At 35.9% G+C, this 16415-nt stretch overlaps 1 protein-coding gene across 5 annotated transcripts in view; it reads left to right on the forward strand.

Annotated features, from left to right (window-relative positions):
• The window catches only part of lrp1bb (low density lipoprotein receptor-related protein 1Bb), a 355559-nt gene that overhangs the window by 314032 nt on the left and 25112 nt on the right, over nt 1-16415 (forward strand). For all 5 annotated transcript variants that reach the window (XR_007828439.1, XM_051119357.1, XM_051119358.1 and 2 more), the window contains 9 exons: nt 4416-4532; nt 6395-6501; nt 6824-6956; nt 10407-10513; nt 11432-11564; nt 11799-11921; nt 14036-14158; nt 14458-14598; nt 14910-15044. Coding sequence is in view for 4 of the 5 variants with exons in the window: in XM_051119357.1 (XP_050975314.1) it covers nt 4416-4532; nt 6395-6501; nt 6824-6956; nt 10407-10513; nt 11432-11564; nt 11799-11921; nt 14036-14158; nt 14458-14598; nt 14910-15044 (1119 nt within the window). In the remaining variant the exon portion in view is untranslated. The remainder of the gene's footprint in view (nt 1-4415; nt 4533-6394; nt 6502-6823; nt 6957-10406; nt 10514-11431; nt 11565-11798; nt 11922-14035; nt 14159-14457; nt 14599-14909; nt 15045-16415) is intronic.

Consider the following 16415-nt stretch of genomic DNA (forward strand, 5'->3'; position numbering starts at 1 on the left):
GTCAGAATTATCGATTTTTCTTTTATGCCATTAGGAAAATCATTAGGATAATAAGTAAAGATTGTGTTCCATGAAGATATTTTGTAAATTTCCTACCATAAGTATATCAAAACTTAATTTTTGATTAGTAAAATGCATTGCTAAGAACTTCATTTGGACAACTTTAAAGGCAATTTTATCAATATTTAGATTTTTTTGCACCTCAAGATTTCACATTTTCAAATAGTTGTATCTCAGCCAAATATTGTCCTATCCCAACAAACCATACATCAGTGGAAAGCATATTTATTTAGCTTCAGATGATGAAAAAACTGTCCCTTATAACTGGTTTTGTGGTCCAGAATCACACACATATATGTGTGTGTGTGTGTGTGTGTGTGTGTGTGTGTGTAATGTGTGTACTTGTTTTTGCTACATTGTGGGGACCAAATGTCCCCACAAGGATAGTAAAACCTGAAATTTTTGACATTGTGGGGACTGGCTTGAGGTCCCCATGGGTACAAAAGCTTATAAATCATACAAAATGAGTTTTTTTGAGAAAGTAAAAATGCAGAAAGTTTTCTGTAAGGGTTAGGTTTAGGGGTAGGGTTAGGGTAAGGGGATAGAAAATACGGTGTGGAGAGTATAAAAACCATTGCACCTATGGAGAGTCCCCACATGGATAATAAACCAGACGTGTGTGTGTGTGTGTGTGTGTGTATTTTAACAATGACAGATTTTGTCACTTTTAATCAGAATATCTTAATGACCCCAAACTTTTAAACAGTAACGCAGTCTTCAATAAAAGTATTGCAAATAATTTTTTTTTCTGTAAAAATTTTACCTCCGTTTAATAATTTAATAGCAATTAATCTCATAATTTGAAAGTCTTCAAAAAGCAGAAATTATAGTAGTACTATCAAATTGATTGACTATGCAGGTAAATTCATTATGTTAAACATAAAGTATGTACAGTACACTTTTACAAGCCTAAAAGTAAGTTTTGTGAAATGCTAAAGATAAAAGTGCCTTTTGGAGCATGCCTTGAATAGGCTGCCTACTGTTTGTAAGCGGCTCACTAAGTTTTGGATCAGAGCCATAGTCTTTTGAACCTCATTAATGATTCATCAGATGATTCCCTTGACAAAGAGGTCTAACTCTTAAACATTAGAGTTATTAAAGATCTATACTTCCTGCTGATATTGTTGCTTTTTTACTCTCACATCATTGTAGAAAATCATTATTTATTTGCGGTATGGACACAGCCTCTAAGTGGATGTCTTAAAGCTAACAGTCCTCAATATATGGTGTATATATAACACTGTGACACATCCCAGAAGGGATGATGAGCGTGGCTTTCCCATATCGGCCGACGAAAGAAATGAAATCAATAGCTTTGCTGTTGCAAGGGGAAAAATCACATTGTCAGAATTTGATTGAGAAAATTGGTTTGATTGTATTGGCTGAATATATCTGATGTTGTTATGGATTACTTGTAACTCAGGGAAAAATCCCCCAAATGAGTGACACATCAGTGGAACAGTAGAGGGGTCACTTCGTAATTGAGGTGTGACGGGCTCCTCTGGTGTCTCCATTGATTTTTAGATGTGACACACTTTATCTACATCGGCTTGCGAGTAATTATAGATCTATATCTTGGCAATTGATGTCAAATGCTGCAATTAACATAACAGGCGAACTTTATTGATGCTTACCAGTTTGTTTTTGGTAATATTAGGAATTTCAATCACAGAAATAAGTGGAAATTCATGTACATTTATTAAAGGAGAAGTCCACTTTCAGAACAACAGTTTACAGATAACGTACTCACCCCCTAGTCATCCAAGATGTCTTTCTTTTTTCTGTCGTAAAGTAATTATGTTTTTTGAGGAAAACATTTCAGGATTTTTCTCCATATAATGGACTGATATGGTGCCCCGAGTTTGAACTTCCAAAATGCAGTTTAAATGCGGCTTCAAATAATCTCAAATGTGGTTGTAAACTATCCCAGCCAAGGAAGAAGGATCTTATCTAGTGAAACGTTTGGTTATTTTCACACAAATAATACAATTTATATACTTTTTAATGTCAAATGCTCATCTTGTCTTGCTCTTTCCGACCTTGTCCGGTTCATGACAGTTAGGGTATGTCGAAAAACTCCCATCTCATGTTCTCCCTCAACTTTAAAATCGTCCTATATCGCTATTTTACCTTTTTTGTTAAGGGTGTTTGATCTTCTTTGCATGTTCACTTTTCAAAGACTGGGTCGGTACTTCTGCTGCGATGTAGGATGATTTTGAAAAGATTTTTGAAGTTGAGGGAGAAAATATGCTTTTTTAAGTTTTTTTAAATACCCTAACTGTCTTGAACCAGAATACACAGAGTTCAGGGAGAGCAAGACAAGACGAGAGTTTGAGATTAAAAAGTATTTAAATTGTATTTTTTTAATGAAAATAACAGATTGTTTTGCTAGATAAGACCCTTCTTCCTCGGATAGGATCTTTTGAAGCCGCATTTCATCATTATCATCATCATCATCATTTAAACTGCATTTTGGAAGTTCAAACTCAGGGCACCACAGCGGCCCATTATATGGAGAAAAATCCTGAAATGTTTTCCTCAAGAAACATAATTTCTCAACGACTGAAGAAAGAAAGACATGGACATCTTGGATGACAAGGGGGTAAGTACATTCTCTGTAAATTGTTGTTCTGGAAGTGGACTCAAGTGGATGATCAGTGGATGAATTTTATTTTCACATGAATATGCTTTGTTTTATCTCAGAAAACATTATGTTAAAGGATTAGTTCACTCCAGAATTAAAATTTCCTGACAATTTACTCACCCCGTGTCATCCAAGATGTTTATGTCTTTCTTTCGTCAGTCAAAAAGAAAATTAAAGAATAACCACAAAAAATTATACTTTTCACCACAAATGCTCATCTTACACTAGCTTTGTGTAAAGAAAGTCAAGCACCCTTTACAAAAAAAGGTAAAACAACGATGTCGGATGATTTTGAAGTTGGAGTTTTTCGCCGTATCCTCGCGTTTTGAACTGGAGTACACAGACGAAGAATTTCAAAGATTAAAGAAAGTTGCAGAGCTAGTGCAAGATGAGCATTTGTGGTTAAAAAATATATGAATTGTTTTTGTTGTTTGTTTTTTTTAAATGACTTATCATTTCGCTAGACAAGACACTTATTCCTCGGCTGGGATCATGTAGAGACCTTTGAAGCATTCAGTTTGGACCTTTAACCTGCTGATCCCCATTGAAGGTTACGTTGAAAAATCCTGGAATGTTTTCCTCAAAAACCTCAATTTCTTTTCGACTGAAGAACGAAGGACATGAACATCTTGAATGGCATGGGGGTGAATAAATTATCAGGAAATTTTAGAGATTAGAGTAAACTAATCTTTTAAGCTGTGCCTTCTATTTTGTGACATTCATTAGTGTTTGAAAGTCAATTTTTATTATTGTAACTAAGAAACATCTTCCATGTTCTCAAACAATAGCTGTATTTGTTTTTCTCAGATGCCAGTATCTCTAGATGTCTAGCTTTATTGATACCATTTCAGTTTTGGTAATACTGTGAATTACATAAATGAAAATGTATGTACATTTAGTATGTTCAGTGAATAAATTCTGTCTTCACATAATTATGCATTGTTTTATCTCAGAATGCAATATTTTTGCAGTGGCTTGTTGTAACATTCATTAGTGTTTGACAGACAGCTCTTATTATCGTAGCTAAGAAACATCTCCCGTATTCTCAAACAATAAGAAGTATTTTTTTTTCCTCAGATGCCAGTATCTCTAGATGTTCCTTTAGATGCTTTCTATCGTTACATGCCTGTGCCACATTAGAGAATATTTAAACAGAAGAATCTGTCGAGGGAGACATTCTAGGATGCTCTTTTATTATTTCTCACTAATGAAAACTGGCAAGTATTTGCAGTTTGCTTCTCTTAGCCTGTTTCTTAGAGAAAATGGAAGGACATGTAGCTCGATCTACTGTAGCCAGAGTTTTGATCTAATGATGTGGTCCTGTTCATTAACAATTCATCTGGGCTCAAACACCTCAGAAAGTTCTTAGATTATATAACACAAACACTACACGTAGTCAGGAAAAAGGTAGAATGAGCTCCTTCAGAAATGTTCATCGTAGTCGATTGTGCCCAGGTGACAAAGTGTTTGATGTTACGTGTCAAGCGTTCAGGTTATTGAGGATGGAAGCTATCGGCAGCACAGTCAGGTATCTCATCTTATGGTGCGTTAGCCTCTTGAGTGTGGGCATGTTTTGAACTTAGTGTCAGATCCGGGCCCGGAACCCTGAGGAAATGATGATTACGTGTCGAAATGCGGTAGCACCGCATTAATATTCATGCACTTTTGAAGCCATTTTCATCTGTGTGTTTGTTTGTGTCTGATGAAAAAGATGAAAAGACCTGCGGACCTCATGAATTTCGCTGTGAGAATAACAACTGCATCCCGGACCACTGGAGATGTGACAGCCAGAATGACTGTGGAGACAACTCCGACGAGGAGCATTGCAGTGAGTCGCTCTCATCTCTCTGAGCACAATAAAGCTTTTTCCACACTCGTGTTTGTACTAAATTGTTTTAACTGTCAAGAAACGTTGGGTGGGATCTTCAGAGGCCAGTTTCGCAGACTATTTGAAGATTTCTTCTTGTCTGTTTGTTTACCATTTGTCTGTTCGCTTCTGATCTTGCCCACATTGCCACAAAGAAAGATCAACTATTTATATGTTTTATGCCATGTCATTTTTTACTTATATTCCAAAGCCATATGTTCTCTTCATACAACTGTTTGTAGTTATCACAGGCTGTCAAACTTAAAAAAGGACAAAAAACAGGAATGGGGAAAAAATGTGACTTGACAGCTTATGGTAACTAGAAACTGGAGGAGATCTATACTATGTAAATGCTCTTAAAAATTATTTTTAATTAGCCTTTTTATTGACAAAATAAATTGTAATTTAGATAAATGTAAAATAAATTAATACTACTATCATTAAAAAAAAAGCTTAAATTTTAAATTAAATACATTCACATCCTTCTCCAGTTTTTAATATTTAGCAGCACAACAGTTTTTGAAATTAATAATAATGAGAAATTATTTTTTAGCACTAAATCAGCATATTAGAATGATTTTTGAAGGATCATGTGACAATGAGGACTAGAGTAATGACTGCTGAAAATTCAGCATTGATATAACATAAATAAATATTTTATAAATAATAAGAACTATTTTAAATTTCATTAATACTTTATAATGCTGATGTTTTTACCATATTTTTTACTGTAAATTCATTCTTAGTCAACATAAGATAAGTCTTTTAAATAAAACAATATATACACTCTAAAAAATATTGGGTTAAAAACAGCCCAGCTTGGGTTATTTGGCAACCCAGGGCTGGGTAAATATTGGACAGAACATGTGCTGGGTTAAAATATAAGACAAATTGAATTTATGTGGGTGAATACAGCATAGTTTACAATATTACATACATTTAAACTCGTCTAACAAGCATTTTAGAAATAAAAATGTAACATTTAAAAGCAGAATTATAATTGTAATGTATTCAACCGTTCTCTGTAATTGCTTTTTTACTGAAATAGTGCTAATTGTCATGTCGGTGTGTCGCTGAAATCTGAACCGGTGAAGGGCTGCTGTTCACCGAGGTTACTGCAAACTTCAGGCAGTGGCCTTGCGTTTTACTCTTAGCTGAAAGATCCCATGACTAACTCTTAAAATTGCCCATAAACAAACAGCACTGACATTAGAAAACATATTTTAAGATTAAACTCAGCACAATAACAAATAAAATCCTTTTATTTTATGCAAGGCAAAAGGCGTTTCCATCCTGCGAAACAACTGCTGCTGATGCAGCTGACTGACATCTCGTCCTTTGTTAAAAAATACAGGCATATGGGTTTGAAATGACAGGAGTCTGAGTAAATAATGAGCACGTATAATGTCCAGAATGCCTTTGCTCTAATGGCCCTTTTTCCTACATTATGTTGTTAAATCAACAACCAATTTCAAACAGTTTATATTAACAGATTTTTCTAACCACCCAACATGTTTTTCTAGTCATTACAGCCTGTGGACTCTCTTTGAGAACAGCCCTTTTAGACATTTTAATTGCTGATTAGTCTGCAAATAGCTCCTTTTAAGTTCTTGGCAAACTTTCAAGAACCTTGGAAACAGATGGTACAATGCCAATTCATGTCCAAGTGCGAGGCCACTTTAGCAGTTTTGATTTGCTCTTGGTGCCTCTCCGCTGTCCTCTGTGAAGGTTTACTACAGTGTTTTCAATGAATGCTGCCTTACAGGGCATGGCCAGGGTAGCTGTGCCACTTTAGCTGTCTTATTCTGCTTTCCTCTTTGCAGAGCCAGTGACCTGTAATCACAAGGATTTTGCTTGCGCCAGTGGGGACTGTATCTCAGCACGCTTCCGTTGCGATGGCGACTATGACTGCGCTGATAATTCAGATGAGGTCAGTGAATGCTAGATGTCATTCGAGGACAACGCAGCAGTTGTCTTATATTCCCAGATGTTCCCTTTGAGCCCATTTATATCAAAGCTGTTTAATCTTGGTTTTCATACATCATTAGTGCTCATACTCTTATTACACCATCAGCAAGTCATGAAGACAGTGGATATTTTTAAAAATTCAATTTACAGAACTTTAAATTCTGTCCAGGCTCCCTCCAGTATTATCGATAAAAAGTGACAAGCCCAAAATAATACAAATGATAAAAAACTGAAGTTTGAGGTGACACCGAAGTAAATTCCCCCCATGCTTTGTGCATTTTCAGAAGGATTGCGAAACTCACTGTGCAGAGGATCAGTTTCAATGTCACAACAATCTGTGCATCTCACGTAAATGGTTGTGCGATGGACAGGAAGACTGCAAGACAGGGGAAGACGAGAGAAATTGCCTCGGAACGGGTAACTTTATCAGATTTTGGGGTCTGAAGTGTATCAGTTCTGCACCACTAGCATCACCAAACATTCACACACATTTCCCTAAACATTTTCTGTCAAACACACAGTCCCACCCCAAGCTCATGCCAATGCACCAATGCTTGAGATTCTCAAATAAACACTTTGTCATAGCTGTAGACAGCCATATATGTTTGCACTTTTCATCTAATAAAACCTACAAATGACTTATAGTTGTCTCTGCACATTAACCTGAGATAGGAGACGGAATGTAAACAAGGAGAAAATAAACATTTCAGCTTTAAATATTTTATGATTACATTGTCTGTTAAGTTCAAATGCTGTAGCTCACTTTTTGTCTTTTAGAAAGTTTGTGCATAATAAACACAAGTCAAACACAACCTTAGTCAGCTTTTTAGTGTGTTTACTCCTTAGTTAAATTTTAATTTAACCTAAGAACTTATTTAGAGGCCTTAATATTTTATGTGCATTTTGCTTTTTGAACAAAGATGTGTCACATTCAAATTCCAAATTCTTGTTTTTTGCACATTAAGCAGAATGTCTGAATTTAGTAAATGGTTTTTAACATTTTATAGTAGTATTTCTATTTTGAGTCTAAGCTCACAAAATCTGAAAATCAAAAACACAAACATATACATTTATTCTGCTCACGTATTATTGTAGCCCAGTTTGTGCTGATTACACTGTGTTTTTAAGATACTGAAAAAAGCACAAATGTGACCCTGGACCACAAACCAGTCATAAGGGTCAATTTTTTTACATTAAGATTTATACAACATATGAAGGCTTGAATATATAATCTTTCCATTGATGTGTGGTTTGTTAGGATAGGACAATATTTGGCTGAGATACAACTATTTGAAAGCATATTATTATTAAAAATTAAGTTTTGATATATTTACTGTAGGAAATTTACAAAACATCTTCATGGAACATGACCTTTACTTATTATAATCTAATGATTTTTGGCATAAAAGAAAAAAAATCTATAATTTTGACCCTTTCAGTGTATTGTTGGCTATTGCTACAAATACACCCGTGCTACTTATGACTGGTTTTGTGGTCCAGGGTCACAAATGTCAGGGCATGTCAAAACTTCTCCAGGGTCCCAAAAAACCCTTAGATCCCAGAGGGTAAATTATTTACAAATAGCCTTTAGCCAAATAATGTATAAATGTTTAATACATTGACCATTCATTATCATGTGTGATATATATAATTTTAAACCTGGATAAATTGATTTCGACATAAAAATCATCTTCCCTGCTACACTGAAAATTTACATAGCAGTGTAAAAAAGAAAAAAACAGATTTTTAGAATCAACGACATAAAAACAACTTTATATGGTCACATGATAAAAAATTGTATATTTGATTAAATGGATAGTTCATCCAAAAATAAAATTCTGTCATTAATTGCTCACCGTCATGTCGTTTCAAACCCGCAAGACCTTCATTCATCTTCGGAACATAAATAACCATGTTTTCAATGAAATCCGAGATCTTTCTGACCCTGCATAGACAGTAACTCAACTTCCATGTACTACCAGAAATAGTAAGGACATGATTAGTAATAATAACAGTAATAGTCCATGTGACAGTATTTCAACTTTAATTTCATGAAGCTACAAGAATACTTTTTGTGTGCCAAAACAAAAACAAACAACAGTTTTATTTAACAATTTATTTTCTTCCGTGTCAGTCTTCACATGTTCACAAAAGTACCATGACGCAGGAGCCAGTGATCTGACCGTAGAATGTTCATCTCGCTTGCAAGTCATCTTCTTTGTCGAAATCTTCACACATTTACAAAGACAGTTTTATGTACAGCGTGTTTTTAACCCTAGCGCTGAGTGATATGGCAAAAAAATAAAATCTCAATCTTTTCAGAACGTTTGATTTCAGAACGTGATTCTCGATTTTTATTTTTAACTAGTCAACTTGAAAGTGTAACTACAATATGATTCAAGTAACTGTTTCTGCATTAACCCTCTAGTTAAAGAAAACTCTGTTTCAAATGTACCACACATAAAATTATCAGCATGATGTAAATGTTAAACAAATATCTTTGCGGAAAAGACACATGAACTACAACTACATCTTGTACAAACTTGTCTTATACATTCAATAATAAATTCAAAATGACTTTAGGTTTAACACCAGTAGACTATTATTAACTACAAATGTTCTGTAAAAACAATGAACAGCAGCTTTCAGTCTGTCATCATGATGCAAACATGAAATATCAGACATACAGTAGTAATTCTTCACAGGTTTTGTATTCGCATGTGCTGCTTTTCCATTATTTTTCTAAGTGAATATGAACGCCTTTGACTGTTGCACTTGCATCTCTTGCAGCGTCTCATGCATGAAACGGCATTTTAAATACGTGGAGCTCAAGTTAAAAGAAATTCACTCCCATCTTTCTGCATGTTTTTCCTATTCCACTGGCCGCATCTTTGTCAACACAAAAGCGCATTCTGTATGAATGGCGCCTAGGGATATGAGCGCATCACACGTGAGCGGTTAATCACATGCGCCGATATGCGGTGTGTTTCCCCTGCCATTATATTACATTATACGGCATCCACCGGCCCCTTTAAAGTCATGTAAACTTTATTTTCTATAAAGTGCCAGATCACAACAGACGTCATTTAAGGTTACCTTTCCTATAGAACAGGTCTATACCTTGTTCTTTTATTTAAAAAAAAAAAAAAGAAATAGCCTTATGTTATTTATCTTATTTACACAACGGCATGTCATGTCTGTCTCTAACATTACGTTGTCACGCGTCTACAATTTCTCCTCAGCTAAAATGCGGACGGGATCACGGAGTCCATTCATAAAAACGGAATTTACTCTATAGCAGGGGATGCCACAGAATTCGTAAATTTTTGGTTTAATAAATCAAAAGTAGGTCTCTCACTTAATTTGAATCGCGATATGGACTAGTGTCTGTGAATATTAAAACGCAAGACAGTTTAAATATGAATCCTCCATGTTCCGCTTGGCTCTGTATGAATGAATGGTGGAGACGCGGCTTTGTTTTCTTCAAAATCACAATTCCTCGATTTCTAAAAAATAAAATCTTGGCAAAACATTAAATTCAAATTTTATTAAAGAACCACTTATGTCACATGGACTACTTTAACAATGTCTGTACTACCTTTCTGGAGCTTGAATGTGTCAATTGCATTGCTGTCTATGCAGGCTCAGAAAGCTCTCAGATTTCATCAAAAATATCTTAATATTTTGTTTTGAAGAAAACAAAGGTCTTACGGGTTTGGAACAACATGAGGGTGAGTAATTAATGACAGAATTTTCATTTTTAGGTGAACTTGGTGACACAGCTTACCCATTGACACACTCTTCCTGTATCAGTTGTGTATGTATCTATATGTGAAGGTGGATTTTTAACCATCATCTGTTTTGCAGTGCTTCCTTCCTGCTCTCTAAATGAGTATGTGTGCGCCAGCGGAGGTTGTGTGTCTGCCAGCCTGAGGTGTGATGGACATGACAACTGTCTGGACAGTTCTGATGAGGTCAGTCCTCTAGCAAGACCCTCTCACCCTACATCAAGCGCTCGTCTCTCAGAAACTGTGCTCAAGTGCAGTAGTGAAACAAAAACAAAGACATGTACAAGTAGATATATTGGAAAAAGATTTGAGAGAGATACAACCAGCCAGTATAAAACCTCTCTGGGGAAGAAAAAAAAAAACAGATCACAGCAGATAAAAGTGGACAAACTGGTCCATCAGTTCAAGCTGAAAACCAACATGAAAAACATTCAAAACCCATTTTGCTTCCATAATCAGAAATATTTCTGAGTGTAACACAATTGAAAATAAGAAGGATTCAGCTGAAAAGAAAAGTAGATCAGAAGCAGAGCATGTTATTAAATTTCACTGAAGAATTCTGGCAAGCATTTTTGGTTTTGGCATAACATGCTCTGATGAACTGTGCACAATAAAACCCAAAGCATGTATTAAGAAAGTAAATTCTAATTTCATAGGTTCCTTAGTTAAACTAGCTAGTAATGAAACTAACTTCAAATGGATTTTTCAGCAGTGTAGATCAGATTGATAATTTAATTGTTACAGTCTTGATGCGACACTCCACACTGGAATTACTAATTACGTTAATCAGATACAGTAATCAAAAGATGCTAAGCTGAAGACATAAATAGAACACTAGAACTCGATATCATATGTGAGTTCAGAAGCTCATATTTGATATGTGCATCACACAAGCAATTAATAACATGGTGACATATTGTTTTTAATTAAGTGTGAGATAAACATGCACTGTATTGGAAACATTTCATTTTTTGAACATCTTATATATGTAAATCTTGACTCGTGTTCGACTCCTTGGAATCAGAGGTGTTCTGGACTTTCACCAATGCAGCAAAGTCTTCCTCTTGAAAGTATTTTTGGCTTTCGTTGTTGTGCTCACACCAGATGGACTGTGTCAAGGAGTGCAGAGAAGATGAGTTTCTGTGCAAAAACCATGCTCACTGCATCCCTAAACGATGGCGTTGCGATGACGTGTTCGATTGCGTGGATCACAGCGATGAGGAGAATTGTGGTCATGGTATGAAGACGGTTTATAATGCATTTACCAACCAGCAGCTACACTTAAAAACTTTAGGAATATTTTCATGTTGATGCATGACTTTGATACTATGTTAGTGAATTAATATCTTTTCTGAGGCAGTTTTAATAGTTTTGAGTATGTATGTGTTCGTTCAGGTTGTCATAGCCCTGTTTAATACAGCAAAATATCCATGTGTTTCTGTTTAAAACCAGTTTGATGTTGTTTATTCAGATGCTTTCTTCTGCCGCCCCGATGAGTTCATCTGCAACAACACCCTGTGTAAGCTGCACGTGTGGGTGTGCGATGGTGAGGACGACTGCGGAGACAACTCTGATGAAGACCCTGAGATGTGTGGTAGGATATTCGTCTCTCCCAGTGGAATTTACAGCAGTGCTTCTCGCTTGCTGAACTCCGATTCAGAATTGAAAGGCTTGTGTTGCTTGGCGAAACCCTTTAATTTAACTTATGGAAGTGGTTCCAGGATCCAATATAAGGGTCATTTTCAAAATAGTTAGATAATATTTGTATTAGAATGATCTCTGAAGGATTGTGTGAAACTGAAGACTGGTGTAATGATGCTGAAAATTCAGCTTTGCATAACAGGAATAAATAAAAATTAGTTTAAAACATATTTTAATAGAAAATAGTTATTTCAAATTGTAATAATATTTCACATTATTAATGTTTTTACTGTTTTTGATCAAATAAATGCAGGCTTGCATTTATACTATATTGTATTATAATGCCTATATAAATACAGTGCCTTGCGAAAGTATTCATACTACTTAATTTTTTCACATTTTATGTTGCAAAATGCAATCTGCTTTAAATTACTTTTTTCCACATCAATCTACACTCCATACACCATAATGACAAAGCACAAAACAGGTTTTTAACAACTTTGAAAATTTCTTAAAGAAAAAAAACTGAAATGATACCATACATATATATATATATATATATATACCCTGCATATATATTTGTACCCTTTTCTGTAACACCTGAAATTTAGCTCAGTAGCACTCATCTTGCTTGTAGATATTACTCCACTGAGTGGAGTTAAACTTTAGCAAATTTATTTGAACAAGTATGATTTGGAGAGGCACACACCTCTCAGAAAAGGTCTAACAGCTGAAAATGCATATCAGAGCAAAAACCAAAGCCCTAAAGTCAAAATAACTGCCTGTAGAGCTCAGAAACAGGCTTGCGTCAAGGCACAGATCTAGGGAAGAGTTCAGAAAAAAATTCTGATGCATTGAAGGATCACAGAAGCATGTAACCTCCATTATCCATAATGGAGACGCTTGGAACAACTAGCACTCTTCCTAGAGCTGGCCTCCTGGCCAAACTGAGCAACTGATGGAGAAGGGGCTTGGTTATACTGGTGACCAAGAAGCTGATGGTCACTCTAGTTGAGCTTCATGATAATATATGCAGATGGGAGAAATTTACAGTCCACCATTAACACTCCACCAGTCTGGTCTTTATGGCGGTTTGGGCAAAGTCAATCCTCTCCTCAGTGAAGACACATGAAAACCCACTTGGAATTTGCAAAAAAGCATCTAAAGAACCCTTAAACAGTGATAAACAAGATTCTCTGGTCTGATGAACCTCAATTCCAAGCATCATGTTTGAAGGAAACCAAGCACTGCTCATCACCTGCACAGTACTATCTCAAAAGTAAAGTGTGCTGGTAGCAGCCTCATGCTGTAAGGCTGTTTATCAGCGGCAGGGACTGAAAGACTCGTCAGAGTAGAAGGAAAGATCAGTGCACCAAAATATAGAGAAAGCCTTAAAACCCAGTCCATAGCATTCAGAACCTCAGACTGGGCAGAAGGTTCACCTTCCAACAGGACAATGACCCTAAGCACACAGCAAGAGTGGCTTATAGACAACTCTGTGAATGTCCTTCAGTGGCCCAGCCAGAGCCTTGGCTTGAACACAATCAAATATTTCTGGAGGGACCTGAAAATGTCTGCCAGATACCATCCAAGCTGACAGAGCTTGAGAGGTGAAGAGGTGAGGTGAAGAATGGCAGATTATTGCTAAATGCAGATGTGCAAAGCTTGTCGCATTATACCCAAAATGATTTGAGGCTGTAAAGGTGCTTCAACTAAGGACTAAGTTAAGGGTATGAATACGTATGCAATATACTTATTTCAGAGTTTTATTTTTAACAAATTTGCAAAGTTGTCTGTTTTTTGCTTTGTAAAAAAGAAATTTAAAGCAGTTCAACATAAGGCTGCAACATAAAACGTGAAAAATGGTGTATGAATATTTTCGCAAGGCACTGTGTATGTGTAAGTGTGTGTATATATATATATATATATATATATATATATTTTTTTTTTTTTTTTTTTACATATTTTATATACACAAACAAGAGACTCATAAAGATAAAGGAGTCAATAGCATTACAAAGCAGAAAAATCTGCACATGCTGTAACATTTTGTTCTCATTTCTATAGCCAAACTACCTTGTCCTCCAGCAAGGCCGTATCGCTGCAGAAATGACAGAGTGTGTCTACGGCTTGATCAAATCTGTAACAATGTGGATAACTGTGGGGACAACTCAGATGAAGATGAATGCGGTAGGCTCATTCACAAGTCTCTGATGATGCCTTTATCTCAGCAACACAATAGGAAATCCATCTTTTGTGCCATACGTTTTTTTTAATTGACAAATAAAGCACCTAGTCTAGATTTTAGTGATTTTATTGTTTTGCTAGCAGTTCCTGAGGTCGTTCGGATTCATGGTGCTCATTAATCACTCGCATGATCACAGTAAATTTGATTGAAGACTCTTTGGGTGGTGATGAATAAGATGCCAGCTGATGTTTGGATTGAAATGGATGTGTTTTTTTCTTGTTTCCTGTGGGGCACAAATCAGAGGCTTTGTCAACTAGGCCCAAACCATGCGGGAAGGCAGAGTTTACCTGTAGTAATCATAAATGTATACCTGCACAACTGCAGTGCGACCTGTTTGATGACTGTGGAGATGGAGGATCAGATGAACAGGACTGCAAGGCTTGTACGTGTTTTGGGGCTACCCAGCTTACATGTGATATCAAATCTCGCAGATTAATCTGTCGTAAAACAAGCAATATAGTCAGATAAAAGACATTCTTGCTGGTTTAAATGGAAACGTGTTGTATGTCTGGAATTGTTATATCAAAATCATTCGGGCTTATCTTCCAGATGAGTTTTTTCCTTATACATAATTTATTTGTTGCCTATGACCAAGCATCAAAAGACAAAAAAATTTCCCATCATGCACTGTGACAGCTGGGTGCAAGTATAAAGTATGTCACTTCAAAGCTCTCTCTCTCTCTCTCATTCCAGCTTCAAATGGAGACATATGTGGAAAGAGGATGAATCCATGTGGGGAGGATGCAGTGTGCAATCATACAAACACAAATGCAATTTGCCACTGCAAACCTGGCTTTCAGAGAAATCTCAGAAGCAGAAAGTGTGAAGGTACTGTCAGACTATCTTCCCTGATTCTGTTAGCGTTCAGAAAAATGATTCACTGCTTTATCTGAGGGGGAAATGTGGATTTAGACTTTCAATTTAAAGGTGAAGTGTGCAATTTCTGCTACACCAGTGGCACCCAACAGAATTGCAATCTGTGTGCAGAACAACATTAACTCAGCAAGCTTTAGAAATTAAAAAAGTTTTCCCCAGAAAATTACAATGGTGGGACAAAAAACCCCTGTAATGAATTCCTGTGTCTTTCACATATGTGACCCTGGACCACAGAACTAATCATAAAGGTCAAAAATAGGTCTAAATAGGCTTTCCCTTGATGTATGGTTTGTCCTGATAGGACAATATTTGTCCGAGTTACAACTAATTGAAAATCTGGAATCTGGGGGTGCAAAAAAAAATCTAAATATTGAGAAAATCACCTTTAAATTTGTCCAAATTAAGTTCTTATCAATGCATATTACAAAATATCTTCATGGAACATGGTCTTTACTTAACATCCTAATGATTTTTGGCATAAAAGAAAAATCAATAACGCTATGTATTGTTAGCTATTTCTACAAATACCCGTGCTATTTATGACTGGTTTTGTGGTCCAGGGTCACATATCTGATATATCATTGTGAAATAATTATTCATGTTTTGTTTTAGACCTATTTATGCACTTTAGCACATAAAATATGATTATGTTAAAGTGTAAATTTATTGGTAACAGTCTATGCAATTAGAATAAGGGTTTATTTTAATGAATGTATTAAAGCAAAATAAGATATGTTCTCTAAAAACAGTAAATATGCCTTTTAAAAGTCAGTCCAGGGGCAAATATCTCTGACACTGGGCCAAACCAGTGACCCAAGTTTGGACTTATTTGTCCAAACATGGTAGATTGAGGAATGTTTGACACTTGTTTGAAAACGGTCATTATTTTGTCAGTTCTGTTTGCTAGTGGTGCAGAAATTGTATACTTTTAGCTTCCGAGGTTTTGCTGTGAATCCTGTCTTGCCAGTCATTTTATCATTTTAAGGTTTTCCACACATTCTTTGAGATTCAGAATGCATGTTCTTTCCGTCAGGGGTTTGTATACTGGTCTACATCTGGTTGGAAATAGCTAGATTTTTTTCAAGGATCAAAAATTTGTCAAGGATCAGTGTTTTCCTGTATGTGTGGTAAGACCAACCCGGAGGCCAAGGTTAAGCTCGAGCTTCTGAAAATGCTTAACCTACTGAAAATGTTTTGCATTTAAAAGAACATTTCCAGTAAAAGGATTGTGCACTCACATGTAATGTTTTTTCTGGGAATAAAGATCAATGAGATGCAGTGAGCAGACCACATCAGACGTTTTATTTTCAAGCACTCAGCATG

This window comes from Labeo rohita, chromosome 9 (assembly GCF_022985175.1).
Source record: "Labeo rohita strain BAU-BD-2019 chromosome 9, IGBB_LRoh.1.0, whole genome shotgun sequence".
NCBI classification, from domain to species: domain Eukaryota; kingdom Metazoa; phylum Chordata; class Actinopteri; order Cypriniformes; family Cyprinidae; genus Labeo; species Labeo rohita.